This window comes from Scleropages formosus, chromosome 12, assembly GCF_900964775.1.
Source record: "Scleropages formosus chromosome 12, fSclFor1.1, whole genome shotgun sequence".
In the NCBI taxonomy this organism is placed as follows: domain Eukaryota; kingdom Metazoa; phylum Chordata; class Actinopteri; order Osteoglossiformes; family Osteoglossidae; genus Scleropages; species Scleropages formosus.
The window spans coordinates 7,888,952-7,905,125 of NC_041817.1; the positions used below are offsets into that span (position 1 = coordinate 7,888,952).

A 16,174-nucleotide genomic window follows, 5' to 3' on the forward strand; every position below is an offset into this window, starting at 1 on the left:
TATACCGTAGGATAACTGCACTGGAGCGGTTCTGGGTAATGACTTTGCCCAAAGGTACTACAACAGTAACAGTGAATGGGCTTCAAACCTCGAACCTGCAGTTACTGGACAATGACCTACGCTACTTGCTGCCCCCAGTAATTTGCCCTACTGGATATCATACCAAAAGAGACCGAGGACCAAAATGTTATACTGACGAGCAGAAACGCAAATGCGTTCCTTGGAGTGATTTATTATCCCCAAGCACTTTATTATAATTGCATCATTTTATTAGAATTTATTATCCCTGGTGCTACTCCTGATGCTATACTATATATATATAGTACTGATGTATGGCTCTTCAAGTTATCAGTAGCATCATTAATCCTAAAAAAAATGAAGAGGAGACTTTTAGAATGGGGGAAATCAGCAACACTCGGCTACATTGATAACATTTTCCGTTATGTCTTACGGGGAGGTATCTCCTCTCAGGCCCTGGGGGGGCCAGGAGGGCCTTTTGGCTCAGGCTTCACTTCAGCCAAGAGTGCAATACAGTATGATATGCAAAGTAGCTGAGGAACAGGGCAGGAAGCTGAAGCTAAGTAAAACTGTGCTACATTCAACAAATACAAAAATTACTTACCATGCTTTACACTAAAATTTTGACTGATCTTCCCAAACAATGGGGGGAGGGGTGGCTCATCTGAGCTCTCTCGCATCTTTTTTTGAACCCATTTTGTAATCGTATACACAGTTTATTTATTATATCTATTTTGAATAATACAACTGGATTATAATCGGTACAACTGTAATTTCACTACGACGAATTCCATCGTTTTGGCGCGAAAGGCAGCTTTCGCTCCTCCTGCTCAGAGGTCAGCCACGTGCCCTTCGACGTCGGGCGCGCGGTTCCGCTTTAGGTGACGTCAGAACGCCGTGACGCAGGCTGCCCAGCGCTGTAGTTTCTGCTCACGCTGTCTGAGCTCGGGAGGGTCCTAGCCGTAGGTACGCTAGCTGTGTGGAATTCTGCACATCGTACTGCGAATTGTTATTATTTGTAAAGAAATTGCGCGGTCTCACCCACCGACCGGACTACTGGGAATAGAAAGAAAGTAAGTGTTTCAAATTCAGGTTAGTTGACGTTAAGATTTTTAGACGCTGCAGTGCTGCTGGCCCACTGGCTGAGTACGTCAATCATGAGCTAGCTTAAAAGGAAATATGACGGGTGGGGACGTCGGAAATGTCCAGAATGTACATTGTGTGATTGTTGCAGCATGGTAGCTACCACGCCACGGATGGCACTGTTAGCCGTAGCTAGTTACTTAGGGATAGGGCGTTAGTCGTTGTATTGACTGGCTAAGCAGGAAATGAAACTAACCAGCCAGAAACCGTCTGGAGAGAGCGCACAGCTTGTATTGTTACTCGTGCAAATATTTTAGAATTACAAAATGTTCGCGTGAGCTCGTTGGAAAAGATTTTCTTGGGGAAAGGACAAAATGATTGACGTGCCATCGGGCGTATCAGCATTTGGATGTGAGCTCTTTTTAGCCGGGATGTCAGGTGCTAGCCAATCAGCTCACAGTATGACACCACAGTCAGGCGGGCCCCGGCTGGGCTCGGGGTACCATGGAGGAGAACGGAGAATATGCCGAGGACACAAGGTCAAAATGTTGTCGCGCAATCAAACGGCTTCAAATTGTGAGTTCATATATGGCCGGTGTAGCTCAGTTAACTAACTTGTTCAAAGTCTGACCTACATTAATTAAATTTGCGTTGGCTCCACGTCTCACAGCTCGCTGTGCGACACACTGCCGCGTCGTGTGTGCGCTCGCGCGCTCTTTGCGCGTAGTATAGTACGTAGCGCGCGGGTCCGCAGCTGAAGCGGCTGCAACTGGCAGCAGCCCTGTGTTGCCGCTGCTCCGAACTTGAGTGCCTCGAGCTGCGCAGTCGCAAGCGTCGCGCGCGTTGTCATGTAGGCGCGCGCTGCTTTTGAGCCCAACTGGGTCACAAGTCGTCTCCATTTGACTAAGTGCTCCTCAGGGTCACACTTCTATAATGTCGTATTTATAAGTTTGACTGCGTTTTAAGGGCTTTCGACTGACGCTGAATAGCATGAACATAAATATTTCTTTAACACTGCTCTTGGAAAACATTTGGAAAAGATACATGATGAGGGCCCAAAAAAGATTACTTACAGTTTCTCATTTTTACTACTCATTTCGTCAGTGTGACTTGTTATATAATGAACTTTACAGTCATTTATCCATTTATACAGCAAGTTATTCTCACACACAGTATCAGTTCCAGTAAAGTCCCTTGATCATGGTGCAAAACCATGAATGGGATAGTGTACTCTTTTTTTTTTTTTCCTGCCCATTTGTATTTTCCTGCCGGAATGTTCCGATATTAGCTCCAACATATTGTACTAAGTCTCTCCTTTTGCTGCTTTCTCAAGGGCATTTAAACATGAGTTACTAAACTGTCTTAACAAGCATTAATTTAGTGTACTTGTGCGTGGTCTGACACGATTACACTGAGTTTGAAACATGAAGGACCTGTACGTTAAGCTTGAAGATCAGTGTGATTCCATCCTCGTTCCCCTCTAATCATGTTTAGTTTTTACTGATGTACCGCAACATGCGGTTCAAGGGACACCTTCTTGTACTTGGTCTCCTCTGCGGTCATCTGGCAACAGATACGCTGCGGGACATTGCTGGGTATCGCCCGGACCTTTTGGCCACGGTCTCCTTATAGGAACTGCTGTATTGTTTCACGTGCCCTTTGACGCAAGTGAAAGGATGCTTTTAGTCCGTTAGTACGGTAACAATACCGTCAAAACACTGCGTTTTCGAAATGTTTAAAGGTTAATATTCGCGTCAGTCTAACTCCTTGCATGTTCTAGGGTTTCCTTTTATTAGTCACACTGAAATAGAACAGTTAATAGATGGCGCCATTCAGGCTGAATTTGGAAATATTTCAGTCGTGGAGCTCTTGTAACTTATATATGTGACATATACAATTATCTGATGCTTTTCTCCAGAGTGATGTACAGTATGTACTCATTTATACAGCTGGGCAGTTTTAGTGGAGCTATTTAGGGAAAGTACCTTGCTCAAGGCTACTACAGCTGCAGATTGGATTTGAACCTGCAACCTTTTGCATCCAAAGGCAGCAGGTCTAGCCACTGTACTACTGGCTGCCCCGTACTGCACACCTGAATAAACATGTTCAGGAATTACAACTGGAATAAATTTTAACATGTTAAACTCTAGATATGCATCTGCTTTCAACATGAGACAGTAAAACCATAGGATATTCAAGACATTTTGGCATCAGATGCACAAACCAGTAATTATTATCTTGAGTTGCTTTCAGTAAGTATCCGTCTCTCTAAATGTGTGAAATCAAATAGTTTGATGAGGGCAAAGTGTCTTGATCTTGGAAGTCATCGTTACACCCCCACTGCCAATGCCGCAGTTCTGGAGTGAGGGAACTTGAAGAAGCCCTGGATGTGTTGAAGGAAGCTCCAACAGAATTATTTCCTTTGAACAGCTATGCCCTGGGACAGTAATTTTAATGTGCTTAATGTTTTTCTGCAGTGTTTTTATCCAACATGAAGAAACGGTGAGAATTAAGAAATTAAAGGTGCAGACCATTAGTTACTAAGGTCAAAGAAACACTCCAGGACACCTGAAAAAGATACAGCAATAATGTGCTGTAGCAGCCTTTCACAGCCTGGTGGTGTTTTATTGTCAGATATGGCAAGTTTTTAAAAAAACAAAAAGAAAGTCATCTTTTTGCACCCTGCACATAAGCCGTTTATTTTTGAGAAGATGTTTTCATTATGTTAGTGTGTCGTATTTAAAGAATCAAGAGTCTGAGAGTTTTACCCTTCTCGTATTCCAAGTGAACACTGCAGTATAGAACATTTATTTTAAATATGTAAATCAGATATGTTTTATGTGACTGCTTAGTCTAATATTTCATTAATAAATAATTTCATAGTGTAAGGTTTATTATAGTCATATTAATGAAGCTAAAGGAGGAGCGGGGCCAAATTTATTTGAATTGGTTTCGGTCTCGACTTTACCATGTCCTGTGACTAGGACAATAATGAGTTCCACTTTTACTAGACTGTTGTTTTGCTATAATTACTGTGCTTACTTATATTGGCTGTTTCTTTGAAGAAAGATAAAATTTTCTGAGTTGATTTAAGTGTTGGTCATCTTCTCTGACATCAGTTTTCTGTTTTAGGTAGAGAAAGGAGAAGGACGGGAATCGGAAGAGGTCAGAGGAAGGGAGTTTCCGCTGGTACTTGGAAGCTCTTGACTGCGACGTCAAGGAGTTTGCTTTGCGGACAACTGCAGACTTGGAGAGGTGGGGAGAGCTGTGTGCTAAAAGACTGCGATGCACCGCTTAAGGACTTGTGCTGCACGCTTGCGGCCCCTGACGGCCTCACAGACTGCCCAGAGCCTCCCACAGCAGAGGCCTGCAGCCGCACCCAGGACGTTTCGGCCCCTCAGGTGCTACACGGCACCTGTGGCCGCAGAGCCTTTTCTCAATGGGACTAGCTCCAATTATGTGGAGGAAATGTACTATGCCTGGCTGGAGAACCCTAAGAGCGTACACAAGGTAAGATTGAGGCCTGGGAGCAATGTGGCATCTCCCAGCTCAGTCCACCCTGCTGGACATGGCCACTCCTCCGTTGTAGAGGTTTGTACTGTGGCTGTGGTGTAAGTCACTGGTGATGCAGAGGATGGTTAAGGGTAACAATTTTAACAAGAGGAAAGATACACGTGGTGCCATTCGTCTTTTGTTAGGTACTATGCTGCCCTCCACTGAAAATAAAAAAAGGGGTCCTGAGCTGCCATTATTCCACCAGCACCACATGTTTTTTTTGGTCCTCTGAAGGTCTTCATCTTGGTCAACGTATGATCAACACTGTATGTGAATGTCTTCTCTTCCATGTGTAATCACGGTACTCGTTTTATTTCCACTTGCAGTTCTATGAGTTGTTAGTAATTTCTATTTTATAGCAATAGAAGGAAATTTAAAGTTCAGACTAAGATTCTTCTAGGACTAGAAATATTGAAATGTTTGTGCTTTCAATTGTTTGGAACCCTCAAACTTTTCTAAAAAGATTACAGAAGAGCAGCTCAGCACTCTTACATTAATGCCTCTATTCTTGAAACAGACATCATTGTAGTAAACTAGTTTCATGTCACAGAATTTCCATTCTATACAAAACTACCCTTTGACATTTTAGTCATAACTTAAAAATAAAAAAAAAACCTGTTTTTCTACAGTTACCCTACTGTTTTCATGTTAGACTTCCTTGGAGTTCTTCTGACAGTTGGATCTTTATGTGCTGGTGTTGCGTCATTCCTGTTGTCAATCGAGTACTGTTTGATGCAGTGTTATTTAGTCTGCACAACTGAGAGTACACAGCGCAGAGTGTGTGTGTGTGTGTGTGTGTGTGTGTGTGTGTGTGTGTGTGTGTGCGCGCGCGCGCGCGCACGCTTGAATTCACTGGAGCAGCTGCTGGTAAAGGTCACATTTCTGAAAGTCATAGGAATTATAAATAGCCCCAAGATTGCAATAACATCACAGGACCGATCGCTGGTTGTAGGAAATCTGCCGATGCAGCTGTTATTAGCCTTTACTTTGTGTGCAGGTGCCCTGCATGGACCATGTCTTATTGGCAGGAGCCTCTGGGAAAAGTCCAGTTGATACTTCCTTTGTAGGCAAGGCCTAAAAAGCCAGTCAGCACATTTAGTCATGTGGTTCATTTGGCTCTCCTGTATACTCCCAGGCAGGTAAGTAGCTCATGGTGTAGCTGCTTGGCTGGCTGGTGTAACATCTAGTTACCATGTCAACTTGATTAAGAAGGAGCATTTTTTTTTTTTTTATACTGTTTGGTGCTTATTTTCTGAGCGGGTTTTACAAAACTGATTTTGATATTTTGATGTTCACAGAACCATTTAAATGTAATACCACAAATAAAAACTTTGTGAATGCACTGCTTTGTTGCTTAGGCAAAGGTTTGTATAGCTTGATGTATTGCAAATTAGGTATCTGACTTTCGGGTGCAGTGGCAGAGCCCCTTCTGGGATTTCAACTGGGAACTATAGATTTATAAATCATTGTCTTTTACCAGTATGCGACTTTTCCAGATCCAGAAACTTGAAGGAAACTTGTCAATAGATACAGCAATTTATGTACATATTTCTGATGCCTTGGAAAAAATTGATCAACATTTACATACCGTATTTCTTGCATTTCTTTTCCAAATAACTAAGTCAATGATTCAGGTGATCTTATTGGATAAAATGTCATGTATAATGAGGTTTTATGGAGGAAAGCTATAATTTGTTATTTCTGGAATAAATGATTCCTCAATACTGATAGAGTGCTCTTGCGGTGTCAAATTAAACCAACAGAGGACTGTGATTAACCCCAATCTGATTATGTAATAGTTAACTCTTCTAGTGACCTTGCTGTCAGGTTTTTCCTCAGCGCTTTCCATCCCAAGCATTTTACGTTTATTCATTAATATAGCTGATATGTTTCTTCAACGAGATTTATCGCGTAAGCTACTTAGAATGATTTACCAGTTTATAAAGCTGGGTAATTTTTAGGGTGTGAATCTTGCTCAAGGGTACTCTGTCAGGAGATTATATATGAACCTGGAACCTTCTGGTTAGATTGCAGCTCTAATCACTACTCCACGAGCTTTCCAGTCTACAGTGTTTCTGGGAAGTGTTCACCCTACACACATAGCATTATTTCTGTACTCGGTGAATTATATATTAACTAATTGAATTATACATTATTTATAAAATATATATCAATCATACAATATACATAGAAATTATTTAAATTACCTGAAAATGTCATAATGGGTAAGTATTCACCTTTGACTGTGAAACTAAATTGGGTCAGGTGTATTCAGTGTCCTCGGTCACACTATTTAATGAGCTACCACCTATATTAAGAATAGCACATATCAACAAGAAATATTTCAGGGTTTGTTAGGTCCCAAAACTAAAGATCAGATCAGTTACAGTAAGGAAAATGACATTACGAGACTAAAGTTGAGAGAAGGATATAGAGAAAATTATGAAAGCATTGGGGCTTCCTGGGTGAACATTAAGTCTTCGGTAATAAAATAGAAATAACATGGCCCAACACAGGCGCTACCAGGATCAGGCTCTCTCACCAAACTGGCCAACCAGATGAGAAAAGCAGTTGTCAGGGAACTGGCCACGAGATTAGCTATAACTGCAAGCTGGTGAAGTTATTGGATAAAATGGGAAACGCTGTGTAGTTACCAACAGTCTGTTGAGCGCTACACAGATTTTGGAACTTTGATGTAGAGGTTTGACAACGCCACTTTTTAAAAAAAAAAAAAAAAAAAAAAAAAAAGGCTAGTATTGTCACTCCTGGAGTTGAACAGAAGCAAAGTAACAGATCTTAATGCTGTCCAGATGATGATTTTGTTGTCTATTAGGCTGAAACGGAGCTCTTTGACCTAAAAGCAAAGTACTGTGTTTACTACAAACTAAACAGTTCATTACTCAGGTAGGATCATAGCTAACCTGAGGTGTGGTTGTGGCAGCATTATTCTGTGGGTTTGTTGTTCGGCAAAAGAGGTTGAGAAGTTTATGAAGACCAGGCTGGGTGGAGTAAGTACAGGTAAATCCTGAAGGGAACCTGTTTCAGTCAGCAAGAAATCTTCATTTATAGTTTGCTTTTATGCTCCAGCAAGTCATAAAACATATGCCAAAGGTAATGGAAAAATTGCTTCAATAGAAGAAGGTTCATATTCTGGAATAGCAGAACTAATGTCCAATCTTGAATGCCATCGAAAATCCATACTTTGGCCTGAAAATTGCTCTCCATCAACCCTCTGTCATATTCAGGCAGGCTCTGAGCTGTAGTTGCTCATAAAGTCTGAGCTGTAAATTGTAATCTCGCTTGTGAATACTTTTGTTAACATGAGAAATGTACATTTATTTTAGGAAAGTAGTCTTTTTTTCCCCATCAGATGTGTTAAAGGGGGTCTTAAGGGGTAACAGAAGAAAATGTTTAAAAAAAAAAAAACAAGGTTTGACAATGTGTTTATTGGATGAGCTGAAGGTGCTTTGTACAAGTAAAAAAATATTCTTCTTTGTCTTTGCTCCGTATTGCGGTAAAGACTGAAACAAGGCGGTTGGTGTGGGGGCATCAGTGAAGAGGCTCTGGATACAGGAGAACTGCAGTGCCATTAAAGAGAGGAAGTGGTTGCTTTGATAAGTTTAAAACGCGATTGAAATCCAACCAATACAATATGTTCGAAAGGTGTGTCATTCTAGTGATTTGGCAGTGTACCTTCCTTTAATGTACTTTCTGAAAGAAAAGACTTGCATTAAACCGCTGGAAAACATAAATGACAATCCAGAACAAATTCTGTACTGCCTTTAGTTTTATTCTGTTTTAAGATTGAAATGTTTTGGCAACTGTAGGAATACATAAATTTTTTTTTAAAATTTTTTTTTAAAATTTTTTACAGGGTTTATTATTCATAGCCACTTATTTTCTGTTGCTTACAGTATTTAATAAAGTGACTTGTAGACTGAGAAGGTTTACACGTCTATACTGCTGATGACAGCTGTCCTTCACCATGTTGCTGCCCTCATCTCGATGGTCCCTCGGGTCTCTGACCTGAATTATAATTTCACTGAATAACTTACGGGAGGAACTCTGACACATGATGAAGGCTGCCTGCAGCAGTTAAACCGTTTCTTTCATTTGTAAATTAAAGCTCCTTCTCCAGGTATCTGAACTTCGGGTGTTCATTGGGGAGGGCATGGTGGCGTGGCAGATTTGGCCAGTGCCTGCTGTGTGGCGGGTTTGGGGTTCACGCCCTGCCTGGCGTGCCTTGCAATGGACTGGCCTCCCGCCCTGGGTGTGTCCCCTCCCAGTTCGGCCTTGTGCCCTGTGTTGCTGGCTCACTGCGACCCCGCTTATGACAAGCAGTTGTTGACGTTGGTTGGTTGGTGGGTGTTCATTGGGAAAAATGTGGTGAGCATTGAAGGTATGACTTTCTCCTCCGAACCTCTTAATTCTCTCAGCCTTGTCCCATAGCACCCCATCCCCCATTGACAGGCCCTGTATCTGCAGACACTGTAGTTTCAGACCATGTACCTGACAACGTTTAACCTCAGGTAAAGGGGCAATAGGCCAGGTCAAAGGAACACAGAATCTGTTCCTCTCATAACTAGCAGCAGCAATGTCAGGTAACACACTGCAGTTGCTGTATTTGTGTGTGTTGTCCAGGGGTGCCGTTTTATTACATTTATTCATTTAGCAGACGCTTTTCTCCAAAGCAACGTGCATCTCAGGGAATACAATTTGTGCATTACATTAGGAGGAAGAGTTGCAAATGTGTGATTCTTAAGTAGTTAATTTCTTTCCACCATATGCACCGATGTTCATCACACGAGTAGCTGCATAAAACTCAGAATAGACGATTCCTGATCACCTTCCTACAGTTTTTTTTTTTTTTTTTTTTTTTTTTTTTTTTTTTTAAAGATACGCAAACATTTTATCTTAAATTCTTCAATTCGTGAGGCTTGTCGGAGTTTTAGTGAGCTTGTTGCATCATTTCCAGCTGCATTCTGAAAAAGGTAACAGGACACTATTGAGATGGAACTGTTGTGCCTGAATAATTGGGGCAAAACCGGATCCCAGAGGGTAACCATATGCTCTCCTTGTTGAGGCAAAGAGCCTGTTTGTATGTCGTTGGCTTTGTTAATGCTTATAGGTTTCTGGAACATGACTTTCTCTCTTCAAAATTGAGTGGTGTTGCAGCTGAAAATAAATTAAAATGAGCCTTGTGGTATGAAGTTCTGTGCAGTTCACCTTGTTGAAGTTTGGAGGTTATTACATCAGGGTGTCCATGGTTCAGTCTTTTGGTTCTGCATACTGGGAGGGAGACGGGGGGAAAGCTTGTTGGATCGGGTAGGTTAGCAGTGCAGCAGTTGATGTGGTATGTTGGGTCATATGATTTCTGTGTGATAGGAGTATCACTGCTAGGATTCTGATTTCTCAGTAGTTCTGTATAAGCTGATGGCATTAATGCTTCTGTTTTTGCAATTAATTTGCTTTTTGGTGAGTTAAACTGGCTGCTCCCTGCTGTATCTCAGAAGGACTTCAAGTACGTCATTCTCTGTTTTGGAAGAGGATATTCTTGTGGTTTAGGATGGTTTATTTATTATAAATATTCATAAACCATAAGCTCCTTTTACTTCATCATGTCAGATACTGTAAGGAATTCATGCATTCTTAAAAAAGGATTTTAAAATCACGGTACAGCACTCTGCAGGTCAAGTGTTGTATGTTTGTATCATTGGTATAAACATGTTACCAGTTACTGTGGCCTACATGAAATTGTTTGAATGTATTTAACAATGAAAAAAAAATGTTTTTACTAGTCACTGTGATTGTTGCAAAGGCCAGATCATTTTCTTAGGTATTTGTTGTGGGTTTTAGATGCAGTACTGTGCAAAAGTCATAGGCACTTAGATGTTTCACAAAAATATTTGTTTTAGACGGTTATTTAATGTCTTCTGCATTAGAGTCAGTGGGAAAGAACATATTTTAGATTTCCAAGAATTCCTTTTTCAAAAAGTTACAATATTACAGTAGGAGTTTTGTGTGTGTGTGTGTGTATATATTATATATATATATATATATATATTTATATATATATATATATATATATATATATATATATATATATATACACGCACGCACGCACGCACAGAGGCTGAGACCACTTCTCCTGAGCGGGGTCGCAGTGAACCAGAGCCTAAACCAGCAACACGGTGCACAAGGCTGGAAGGCGAGAGATCACACCCAGGACGGGATGCCAGTCCATTGCAGGGCACCCCAGGCAGGACTTGAACCCCAGACCCGCCAGAGACCAGGACCCAGCCAAACCCGCCGCGACCCCGTTGACGATGGATGGTTACTAAGCTTTGTAGGAAGTGTATTAATTAAGAGCATTATTTTTGGAAGCATTCTTACTTTACAGCCTTTTCCCCCCCAGTGCCTAAAACTTTTACACAGTACTGTATACCTGTTCCCTGTGCTACAGATGCCCGTTATACAGATTATCATTTATTTGAACATGATTGTTTATAAGTGCATTAAATTCATGGAGGAAAATTTTATGACAACTTTAATGTTCCATAAACAGTGCTGTGGAACCATTTTTCTGCACATTTTCAATCGTGTTACTTTGGCCACAGTGAGAACATAAAGCTACACTCAAAGTATCTACAGTTTGCTTTGTTCCATTTCTGTTGTCCTCTATGACATTTGATTGAAGTTGTCAGCTACAGACATATATTGTTTGTGTTGAAGCATCTGCCTCACTGGTAGAATATCCATAGAACAGCACATATCACACTGCACTGGTAATACTCTTATGACACTTGATAATAGGTACGACTACTTTGATATGGAGTAAATATAATGATGAAATGATAATAGTAAGATTAGAGTAGTGTTACTGGTTGTGCATGTTTTTGCTGATTTTTACATGAAACTGTTGGTCTGGGAACAGATTATATTTTTTCCCCAATTGGAAGTAACAAGAATAGACTCATTCCTTGATTTATGAACATCTGAGTTACAAACTTTTCATTACTGCAAACTTGAGTAGAGAAGGTAGGAAAGAAGCTAACATGAATAAACTGCATCATTGTATGCCTTCTCCATCTATCAGTTGTAATGCCTCCCTTTCCAAGTTGTTGTTGCTGTTATTGTCTGTGCTTCAAGGTAAATAACACAACTTGCATTGTTGTTCTAATTTCCTTATAATTAGACCCCCCTTGACTTAAGCAAATACTGTTCTTCAACCCCTTATGGAAGTCAAAAGTTACGTAGATCATATTCCCCCTTCTCCTCCTCCTCCTCATCATGTGGTCCTTTATATGTGCAGCATCCTTCACTATTGTGTTTATAGTCAGTACGGCTAAACCTGGTTCCCATGCTGTAGACAGTTTTTGTCCACCTTCAAACTTCTTTATTATTTTCAGTTTCATCTCCAAATCGATTGCTGTACGCTTGTGAGATGGTTCTTGTTTTCAAGTGCACGTTTACCACCAGGCATTGCGAACAATGAAATGGGTAAAAATGTGCGAAAAAAGCACTACACTTAGAAGAGAAGATGAGTTCATGGCTCAAAACATGCTTGAACTGGTAAGATGCAGCTTCCTGCCTTGTCTGGTTACGCTGATTTGCACTTAACACACTGTATTTCAGATGTTTTGCGTAAGCGCTATCCGTAAATGTGTATGCTGGGAATTTTTGATGTAAATCCGGATTTACACAAGTCAAATGTACGTAAGTAGAGGGTTGTTTGTATTCTATTATTTCTTATTAGTATTCTTGCCTTATGTATTATTGAATTTCATGTGATGTGTAAAAGAAGGGATCAGTGAGCCCTGCGTGACAACGAACACCCTGGTGGTCTTTTGGGCCATGGACTTTATTATACACACTGTGTCGTAAATACTCCTCACCAGTTTATACCTACTCACCGAAGGAGGTATCCCAACTCGCCAGAGGGAGAGGCTCCGCTTGCCGTCCATGGGCCCGTTTGAATCGCTGCTCTTGTCGCTACCACTGGTGCTGGGACATCCCATCCCATGGCACTGACTTGATTGTTGATATTTACATTAGATTTATTAATTTAGCAGATGCTTCTCTTTCAAGCATCGTACAACTCAGAATACACAATTGCATTTCACCTGTAGAGAGGGATACAGATGCAGCCATGTGATTCTCAAAGTACAGTATCTTAGTCTAGTAATACTTTTTTTTTTTTGCTGCATATTACATGAATAGCTGCTGTGGAAGAAATTTTACGTAACTCAAAAGACCCAAGATGGGAGAGAGTATCTTACTTTATTTCGCCCCATCTGGAGGGAGAGTCCCCTGTGTCAGAGTCTAGAGAGTCTCCCCGAGCATCCAGTACACACACGTTATATAGTTCTTGAAACGCATGTTACAGGCATGGTAACATTTCTCTTTGGCTTCTGGTTTCATTTTTATCTACTACATTTCCTACAGGCTGAAGAAGGGAGGTGCTGTACGTGCATCGTATAGTAGGCACCCTACACCCCTTCAGCTTATCTCTCAACCTCCCGACATTATTCATTTTTTTGTCCTTCGGTTCCAACCGGTGTCGGTTACCCCTTGGGGTTGCAGTTTCGGTACATCCTGCTTCTCGCACAGTGGGCCTTCTGCAGCATTACAGAACACGTGTACAGTCAGTTGTACGTTTAATGCACGCCACCATTTCGGCTCAGTTTTCTTATTTTTCTCTCCCCCTGCATATGGAATTGATGACAAATTCCTGGCCCATTCTGTACCACATTCAATTTTTCAAGCAGCACATCTGCTCTTGGTCTCAATTAATTTCATAAATTGGGGACCAACTGTAGCTTGTTTATCTGGGCTTTTGTTTTCCAAATGGATTTTCAGGAATAAATTGCATTTGGATACCAGGGGAAGAGTGTAATTAACATTCGTTGCAATATTTAACATTTGATCAGATTTATTTCGTAGTTGGTTAGCTTTTCACTGCTGCTCTGAGAAATAAATGTCATGTGAGCAGAGTTGTTGGAGAATAATGTTCCAGTAATTTGTTAAAAAAAATCAAAATCCAAAAATCCAGTGCATTTGCATAATTTCCATGTCATCTTGCTGTAAGAAGTTAAGAATGCAAAGGAACCAACTCTTCTTCTCGTTGTGACCGCAGGTATTCTTCCATAAGTGGCTGCCAAAGGCAGAGTTTCTTGCAAAATTGTGGAAAACTTCTGAAAATAGTACATTATGCAGTTTATTTGCTCTGGCTGATTGTGATATAAAGGCTGTGTTACATGGCCAACACTCAGGTGTGCTCTTTCTGTGTCGGGCAGGACAATGAAAACCAGTTCTGCTGCAGTTTTAACACAATATACCCATAAGCCTCTCATACTAGCAAAGCCAATTAGCTCTGTGACGGGATTCTTACAGAGCTGAGGATGAGCACCGGAAAGCTAGCGTCCCGCCTTCACCCAACCTTAGGAGTTTGCAAGGTCAGAGCATTTGAGCTGAAAAGATCACAGGGTTTAGTTCCCCAGCACGCTCTTCCTGTATGTTCATCATTTTGTGGCTGGGTGCAAAACTCAACTTTTCAAATTGTGATCCAATGTGCTGAGTTGTTAAAAAGAAATTGAGACTGCAGTGCTGTTTTTTCTTTCTCTCTCACACACACACACACACACACACACACACACAAAATGGCTGAGGCCGCTCGTTCTGAGAGGGATCACGGCGAGCCAGAGCCTGAGCCTAACCCGGCAACGCAGGGCGCAAGGCTGGAGCTCCGGGGAGGGGACACATCCTGGACGGGACGCCAGTCCATCGAAGGGCACCCCAAGCGGGACTCGAACCCCAGACCCACCAACGAACGGGAATAGCCCAAACCTGCTGTGCCACCGCACCCCTTCTCTTTGTTTTTTCACTTGTTCATTTTCTTTGGCATGCAATGGCGGTGATACTACAGCATACGTGCCCATGCAATGTTGTGTTTGCAAACCTAAATGGATTGCAGTGTGTTCATAGCCAAGAAGACATGTATGTAAACCATTAATTTTCTGCACGTGTCTGTAAGAGAGGGCATTTTCACTTCTTCTTTCTAAAGTCCAATAGAATGAACTGGATAAGGCAACGTTTTTATATGAAAAAGGACAGTGAAACGTAACCTGTGGAAAACACTCCTACAGTGAACAAAACAAAATGAGAACGTATGCGCTCTGGGATATCGTTTCCAGTCATGCTAGGTCATATTCTTCAGCATTGGTTTTATTGTAAATGTGTTTTCCATGATGAAATCATTGAATTTTTATTGGAAAAACACTTCTGCATTTACTTGTTTTAACTTTATTCAGTTTACCTCAAATACAGGTGATTTTTTTTAATGTGATGTTATATGAAGAGGGCAGCTGATAGCATAGTGGTTAGAGCTGCTGCCTTTAGACCGCAAGATCACAAGTTTGAATCCTACCTGCAACTGTTGTACCCTTTAGCAAGGTACTCACCCTGAATTGCTCCAGTAAAAATTACCCAGCTGTATAAATAGGTAAATTACTGTAGGTAGCTTAACACTGTAAATCAATTTGGAGAAAAGTATCAGCTGAATGTTAATAGGACAGCTCTGTCTGTATATCGCTGGAGATGTTCTTTCTCATCTTTTCCTATATTAATTAATACAAATTCTGGTTAATTCAGTCTTGGTACCATCTGAGTCACATGGTGTAGTTCAGAGAGAGAACCTGTTTTCTGTAACTTTCACAGAGGGACACATTAGTTGATGTTGCACTATTTTAAGGTCACTTCTGCCTCAGCATAACTATCATGTTTTATCTTCTTTCTCTTTCAGTCTTGGGACATCTTTTTCCGTAATGCCAATGCAGGAGCCCCCCCAGGCACGGCCTACCAGAGCCCCCCTCCGCTGGGTGTGAGCCTCCCAGTGCTGGCACAAGCACATGCACTGGTGGGCGCGCAGCCCAATGTGGAGAAGCTGGTGGAGGACCACCTAGCCGTGCAGTCCCTCATCCGCGCCTATCAGGTTAGTCGCTCAGGCCTCATGTGGGTTGCTGCTTGCAGATGAACTCATCAGGATGGGTTCTGTTCACATCTTTCTACTGTACCTGTCTCCATCAAAGCTTGACCCACCTGCCAGCGTGTGATTGTGTTTTTTTTTTTTTTTTTAAAGGCGTGATGCTTGACACCCATTCTTGACTCGGCTATGAAGTCGGATTGTTTTAAAAGTTAGCATATTTGTACTGTAAAAATGAGCATATTGAGTAAGATTGCTGTCAGGAACACTTGTGTGTAATAAATATGAGAGTGGAATAATGTTAATTCGAAGAAAAGCAAGGGCACGAAACTTGACTTAGTTTCTTTCATCCTACCTGTATGTTCTCTGTGAGCCCAACGATCTTCGTTTTATGGTTTTATTTTTTCAAATTGCATCGGTATCCTAAATAACTGTTTTTAGCTTTCTGCTGTCAGCACCGATTTTTAAGTATGTCTGAAAGTTTTATTTGTATGACTGTTTATGTAATTTTTATGCACGCATGAATATTTACATTGA

General features: G+C 41.2%; 1 protein-coding gene across 6 annotated transcripts in view; it reads left to right on the forward strand.

The window, feature by feature from the left end:
* The first annotated feature begins 919 nt into the window (after positions 1-919).
* Positions 920-16,174, forward strand: part of LOC108940325 (2-oxoglutarate dehydrogenase, mitochondrial) — a 32,518-nt gene continuing 17,263 nt past the window's right edge. For 3 of the 6 annotated variants that reach the window (XM_018762384.1, XM_018762387.1, XM_018762388.1), the window contains exons 1-3: positions 920-1,091; positions 4,234-4,611; positions 15,458-15,646. In XM_018762384.1, coding sequence (XP_018617900.1) covers positions 4,387-4,611; positions 15,458-15,646 — 414 coding nt within the window. In that variant the 5' untranslated portion in view covers positions 920-1,091; positions 4,234-4,386. Of the gene's footprint in view, positions 1,111-1,658; positions 1,678-4,233; positions 4,612-5,732; positions 5,796-15,457; positions 15,647-16,174 lie in introns of those variants that run through there. The other 3 variants (XM_018762385.1, XM_018762386.1, XM_018762390.1) reach the window with 3 other exon arrangements.